The sequence below is a fragment of the Dreissena polymorpha genome, chromosome 9 (assembly GCF_020536995.1).
Source record: "Dreissena polymorpha isolate Duluth1 chromosome 9, UMN_Dpol_1.0, whole genome shotgun sequence".
NCBI lineage: Eukaryota > Metazoa > Mollusca > Bivalvia > Myida > Dreissenidae > Dreissena > Dreissena polymorpha.
This window is the reverse complement of record NC_068363.1, coordinates 33,285,350-33,292,136: the sequence shown is the minus strand read 5'-3', so window position 1 is coordinate 33,292,136 and position 6,787 is coordinate 33,285,350. Positions and strand designations below refer to the sequence as shown.

Sequence of the window (6,787 nt, the reverse complement as noted above, 5' to 3'; positions counted from 1 at the left end):
AAATGGCAATAGTGTTATAATTGATTCTAAGTTGAAAGCATAAGATAACTATAAAAATGATTGCAAATCGAGAATTTACCTGCGTGAATATGTTTGCAATTAAAGCCCACTTGATAAATTACTTCGTGAGTCTGTGCTTGTGTTCTTTGTACTAGAGTTAGTAAGTTAGACAGCACAATTCCTTCACATAATAAAGTATCTTCAATAGCAATAACTCTATATAGATCATTAACGGTTTAAAATTAAATGAAATATTGTTATATAATTTTCATTGAGACCTTGACAATTGTGTAAGACAAGTGTATATTTGCTGGAAAAATACTGTGATATGCGTCATAATATGGCAGACAATAATAATGTACACACATTTTTAAAGAACCATAACATCCAGATTTGGTCTAATTTAAAACTTATGATATATAACACTTGTACATTTTGTACCAATGAAACAATCAATTTCTGGTGCTACAAAAGTGATTTTGGATTCGGGGAAATGGCAGCGAATATCGTGATAATGTTATTGTTGTAGAACTCGGATTCGCTTTCGTGAACTTAATTAAGTTTTTGATTACTCCTATATAATACAAAAGAGTGTAAATAATTTAATCTACAGAACGGTTTCAGTTACAATTGCTTTTTTAATTATTACAATGGTTTGCTACGGGTTTGTGTCATTATTTTCGTTTGTTTGTGGCTAAATTGTATTTGCCCCCGTTGGCTAAGACTGAATGTGGACGCCATTTTGTCCATTTTAATATAAAAATGTGAAACTAACCGCGCGATCCTATTCGTTTTAGAAATGAAACATCGACCCTGTTATGCAGGCCGATATAACTACCCGCTCGTGACTTCGTTTTGTTACTATTTATGTTGACTAAATAAAAATTGCACGGATTCATTTGAAAGTGCTTTTCAAACTGCATGTATTTACGAATTTTTTATTGTGTCGTTACGACTGATAAGTTGTTTCGTTTTAACGAGTTCCTATGTCCCAACAAACATTTGACTTAGTATTAAGCTGTGCCTCGAGTTAATTGTTTCGCTTTCAAGACTTACTCACTTATTCCCAATTCTTACTATCTCGTTTCCGTGTGTAATGCGTCGTATGTACGACTACTTTAGTCTTTGAGATCTACCACGAAGTCGTTGCAACGAGTCACTAAGTTTTAGTAAGTTTAAAAAACGACATTAATGAAAACCACATGTCTATATGTGCCACGGTAACACTGTTATTCGTTGATCGATGTAAAATAAATTATGGTGTTCAGCTTACAAAGACAATAAGTTGCAAGAAGAGGTTGCTTTTTTTTCTATGCATGTAATTTGTCAGTTAAATAACACACGCAGTTAAAAGTTGCAATATCAAAACAGTATTCTAAACTAAATTTGGGATGTTCTAAACCGTTTCAAACTGCTTCTGTTTCTCGCAAAGTGGTGGATAATAAAAATACATATTTAGGTAAATTAAGTTTATCGAAGCTTGGTATATAGAATTAATTTTATGATTGCCTGTTGTTAATTATAGGGACATAACCTTGCTTAAAAAGGAGTAAATATCTTTTTCTATCGATGAGGGAAAACATTGAAATCATCAAACATATGCATAGCAACTCGTTAATTTTTATCAATAATATGTTTAATAGTTTCAATTCAAAGTGAGGTATTGCGTAAATATTTTTTTTAAATAACAGTGGAATTCCGTAACGTGTATCAAACAAAAACAAAGTAAAAGGTTTGTGGCAATTACAAGTGTGAGGGAAATGCAAAGATGAAGAGATATGTTTCTACATTTAAGACATCAACAATATCAACAGAACAACTGAACGGCAAACATATATTAATAAGAATAACAATTATGATTATTTTATTATTTATAATAATACAACAACACTTAAAAAATAATCCTAATAAAACTAATAACAATAATTTATAAAATATATAGTTATATAAATAAGAATTATTTAATAGTAATAATACGAAGAACATAATAGTTATACTAACAAATGGAATGCTAATCTTATTGAAACAATACAAGATACCTGACCGACTGTGCCTTGAGCCATTCAAAGAAACCTGTAATACAAAAGTTCAACATAATAAAGCAGTTTACTTTACAAGGGGACAACACCTTAACAAAAACAATAATTATTTCTGTTTCATCCGGTTCCTTTTATTTAAACAGGTCATATATTTTCATTGTGTTAATTTGTTTTGCCAAACAAAAAACAACATTAATCATTTGGCCTGAATATTAACCCCTTTTCGTCGCATCGATTCCCATATTTCCTTTCATTCAAAGACCATTGATTGACTTCCCAGAAAAGCTGTGGCTATTTATAATTGCTAATACAATTTTTTTTTCCGGATTGGACCTGATGGCAAGCTCATGTGAACAATAAACACAGCACCCTTAAAGGAAAGACCAAATCTTGGACATTTGCTGACTATAGCGATGTCGTGCTTTTAAGCATTCGATTGTTTGTTTTAGTTCTTTACTATAATTGTTAAGATTCACACAAATGTGCAGCGAAATGGAAATGTCCTTTTTTGGTTGATATACGAAACGAATAAAATATTTAAAGTACACATAAGTTACAGCATGTATGTCTTACAACAAATGCTTTGCAACAACAGAGGAGGTAATCACGTGATGATCTAAAGGCAATCAAGATGGCGACGTCAATGCCGAAACAGGTATTTTTCGCCGTTTTATACCCTTTATTACTTGTATTTAATTATTAAATGCCGCTCTGTTTCCAGCCATATCAGCAAGAAAGTGATTAGCGTTTATTTCGTAGTAAAATTCGCTCTAAATCTCGAGTTTACCAGGTAACAAATTTCTAAGCGGGAGCTGTTCGCCATGTAATTTGTGATCTTTGCTGGGTTTCACTTATTGAATAACTCTCCCGCATACAAAAAGAAACATATTTATATTTAAAATCTGTAACCGAGTATTCGTTTGATGTTTATACAGCGGTCTTGTATAAAGAAGACATCTAAAACTTGTCTTAAACAGTTTTATGAACCAAAATTGTGTATGATCTAAATGGGTCCCGCTTTTGAGATGATCACAAAGGGTTCCCGTTAATAGGAAAACAGGAATCTTCATTTGATACTTATCTTTGATGAGCTCATGTACGTCACGGTAATCACACAGGTTGCAGCTTTATATGCGAGTGTGTATTTGTGTAAATGGGTGGGTATTTAGGCATACGTATAAGACGTAAAGTATGGCAACATTGAAATGTCACGCATAGTTGTTGATTCCTCTTGCTATGTGTTGCTACAACTTTTCATGTAATATTAGCATGCAAACGCGTAAATGAATAATGAACAAAATGTGTTTTCAAATATCAAACCGAAATTTTCAGGTGAATATGGAATCGACGCGTCTTTGTACTGTTTTACCGTATCTCATTTGAGTGGTAGACGAGTTTGAGTACCATTTAACAACGTCAATCCATAGTAGATACGCAATATTGTCAAGAGGAAATTGCTTATTAGCAACAAGTTCAAAAAAGTTTAATAGATTTTTCTCATGACCTTCCATTTGAGATAGTTCTTTTGCCACTGTTGGAATAAGGCTGCGTAGTTTGGATTCAGTGTCATTATTCTCTTCATTTGACATGCAGTCTTCTGTAACACATGTAAGCTGTGCTTTTGTAAGTTCCAGCATCGCCTTCGTTTCATTATAATCTGTCGTTTCATCATAATCTGTCGGTATATTAAGCGTTTGTTGGCAGTGTGGTATTGCTTTCTTGGTGGGCGAAAACAAAGTTCTTGCAGATTTAAATTTCTTTGTGGAAGGCGATTTCTTGGTGGGCGAAAACAATGTTCTTGCAGATTTAAATTTCTTTGTGGAAGGCGATTTGATAGCTAAGTGTTCATGTTGGTATACGAACGTCTTAGACGGCGTGTTTGTTGCCTTCAGCGGGGAAATTTGCCGTAATCGTTTTGCAATCACCCTCGCAGTGGATGATGTTCCCTGCCTGGCTTTGTATTGGCGTCGCTCCCTATACTTTGTCAGATGAGTCTTCTTCTTTGCCATCGTCTGTAATAATAAAAATGTGTATCTTCAACAAGTTTTACAACTACTCCTTCATCTTGTAAATGGACAGGGTGATTGCATTCATTGTTACACAGATACGTTTTGTCGCTATACACTCGTACATTCAATTGTATTAATAATAAGTAATAAGTAATTTTACAGGTCCAGCATCAACGTGATAATTATCATTTAAATTTGATTAAAAACAATTTGTGAATAATTTTTGTTCCATTTGTTTTTATATTATAAATTTGCCGTCGATAAACAATTTCAACTTGTACTCTTATACGCCGCTGATTTTGAAAATTAGTTTGAAAACAAAGATGTGCCAAACTTCATGGGAAAACGTAACATAAGGCCAAAGATATTAAAAATTATGTCGATGTATTGCTAAACTTTGAATAAACTAGCCACAAATCGCTTCTTGTTAATGTATTACTTCAGAAACCGGATAGCGCCATCTATAATCTCGCCCTTCTTTCACCAAGGACGACACACGACACACGAAGCGATACACGACATTTTGCGCGACAGTCGCGGCGACGCACGATATTTTGCTCGATACACGAAGTGACGCGCGAGAACGTACCACGAAATATCGCACTTGTGTAGGTAGCCTAAAAGGCGATATATCGTGTTTAATATTGCGTGTCGCTTCGTGTATCACGCAAAATATCGTGCGTCGCCGCGACTGTCGCGCAAAATATCGTGCGTCGCCGCGACTGTCGCGCAAAATATCGTGCGTCGCCGAGACTGTCGCGCAAAATATCGTGCGTCGCCGCGGCTGTCGCGAAAAATGTCGTGTATCGCTTCGTGTGTCGTGTCTCGCCCTTGATGAAAGAAGGGCGAGATTATAGATGGCATTATCCTGATTCCGTATATTACCGATCAAAGCATGTATTAGTAAATTAATTGTCGCTCATGGTGACATTCATATATGCATATTTTATGTATGCTCTTCCTAATGTAGCCACTGCGGTATAAACGCCTGTCAAAATGCTGCTCCGTGTAAAATCCATTCGAACCGGGAGCTTTCAATTATAATTATCGTAAAGTATACCAGTAATAGTTTTTAGTCGAATAAGCGGCATTTTGGTCGGTAAGATAATAATCAAAAATATTCCGGGAAAAAGGTCATTTCTCATGTACGTATAAATATTACATTTGTTATGTTAAGTCCTGAAATGACGTTCTGAAGAACTCAATTTATAGTATCAGTAATTTAGGCATAATAAATTCGAACTTTGTGTCGGTTTTGATGATTAATTTAGTAAAATGTTTGTAGGGTAACGTCTTTGCATCTAAAAATGAAAATTATATGAAAATATACTACATGTTAAGTCTAAATTATGTTTGTGTAAAATAACACGTACATTTTTTATGGTGCTAAATAAAATACAGACAAGAATGATATGTAACTTATTCATACTTACATCCCTCAAATTTTTTATTCTTGTGGAGGCTGTTTGATCGGCCACACGTTTACCTGTAAAAAGTATTAAACACTGAAAGACATGCGTAATTTTTATATGAAAGTGAGCGGCATCCAAAAGTTCTGTTTGGTTTAGGTTGATTATAGCTGATAAGTTTCGTCCTAGTTAATATGTATCCTGTCCACATACTTCTATCACGTAAAAATTTAAACCTAAAAAAGCATTCAAAGACATTACGTTTTTCGGCTGAAATCGGGAACCCTTTGTGATCATCTCAAAAGCGGGACCCCTTTAGATCGTAAAACCTTTTAAGTTCGTACTACTTGAAAAATGATTCGTACACATCTGCACTTTACCAAACACAGTAAAAAACATTCAAAGAATAGTCGTTTATGGATTTTAAATACAAATACTTTTCTGTTCGTATGCAGAAGAGTTATTTCACAAGTGAAACCCAGCAAAGATCATAAATAACATGACGAGCAGCTCCCGCTAAGAAATTTGTTACGCGGTAATGTCGAGATTTAGAGCGAATTTTTCTACGAACTAAACGCTAATCACTTTCTTGCTGATATGGCTGGAAACAGAGCGGCATTTTATAATTAAATACAAGTAATAAAGGGTATAAAACGGCGAAAAATACCTGTTTCGGCATTGACGTCGCCATCTTGATTGCCTTTAGATCATCACGTGATTACCCCCTCTGAACAATTTACAACAGAATTCCTCCAATGAAACTTGTGTAGTATTTTATTGACATCTACGCTCGGTATACATAAAAGAACTACTGGTTTTTGGTATTATCCGAAACAATGTTTCAGTAGAAACATAATGCATTTACATGGCGGAAGCCCTAGTGTGGATATTTTAATATAAAGCAATGTATAAACATGATTGCCGTCGGTCGTTTACCTAGATCAGTATCATATCGGATCAAATGTGCGAGATATTGTCTATAATTCCTATCGCAGACACAAATACTATGTCATATGCATGGGCAAAATGTTTTTTGCCATATATATATATATTTCTAGAATGCGACTTAACACACAATTTAATTGCTTCACATATTTGTAGTGCTCTATTCTATTTAAACGGAGTTTTATGTGTCGGCTTAATGCATATAACACGTTTAATCATTATAAGAGGAGTAAAGAACCCTGCGGAAAAATAGTTTATGATCATATCAGTTTAAAATGTGTTGGTGCGTATGAAGCACGGTTCTCATATGTCAATATTTAATTAAGAATTTATCTCAAAGAATGTTGTTTTACTTTCCCCAATAAGCATGCGGTGAAAACGTTAT

The 6,787-nt window shown here is 34.3% G+C and overlaps 1 protein-coding gene across 1 annotated transcript; it reads right to left on the bottom strand.

Annotated features, from left to right (window-relative positions):
* Positions 1-2,660: 2,660 nt before the first annotated feature.
* On the bottom strand, positions 2,661-5,632 carry LOC127845617 (uncharacterized). Its single transcript, XM_052376632.1, has 2 exons — positions 5,482-5,632; positions 2,661-4,051 (listed from the first exon to the last, which is right to left on the bottom strand). Exon 2 carries the CDS (start codon positions 4,046-4,048, stop codon positions 3,368-3,370), a length of 681 nt encoding a protein of 226 aa, XP_052232592.1. The 5' UTR covers positions 4,049-4,051; positions 5,482-5,632; the 3' UTR covers positions 2,661-3,367.
* Between the last annotated feature and the right edge of the window lie 1,155 nt (positions 5,633-6,787).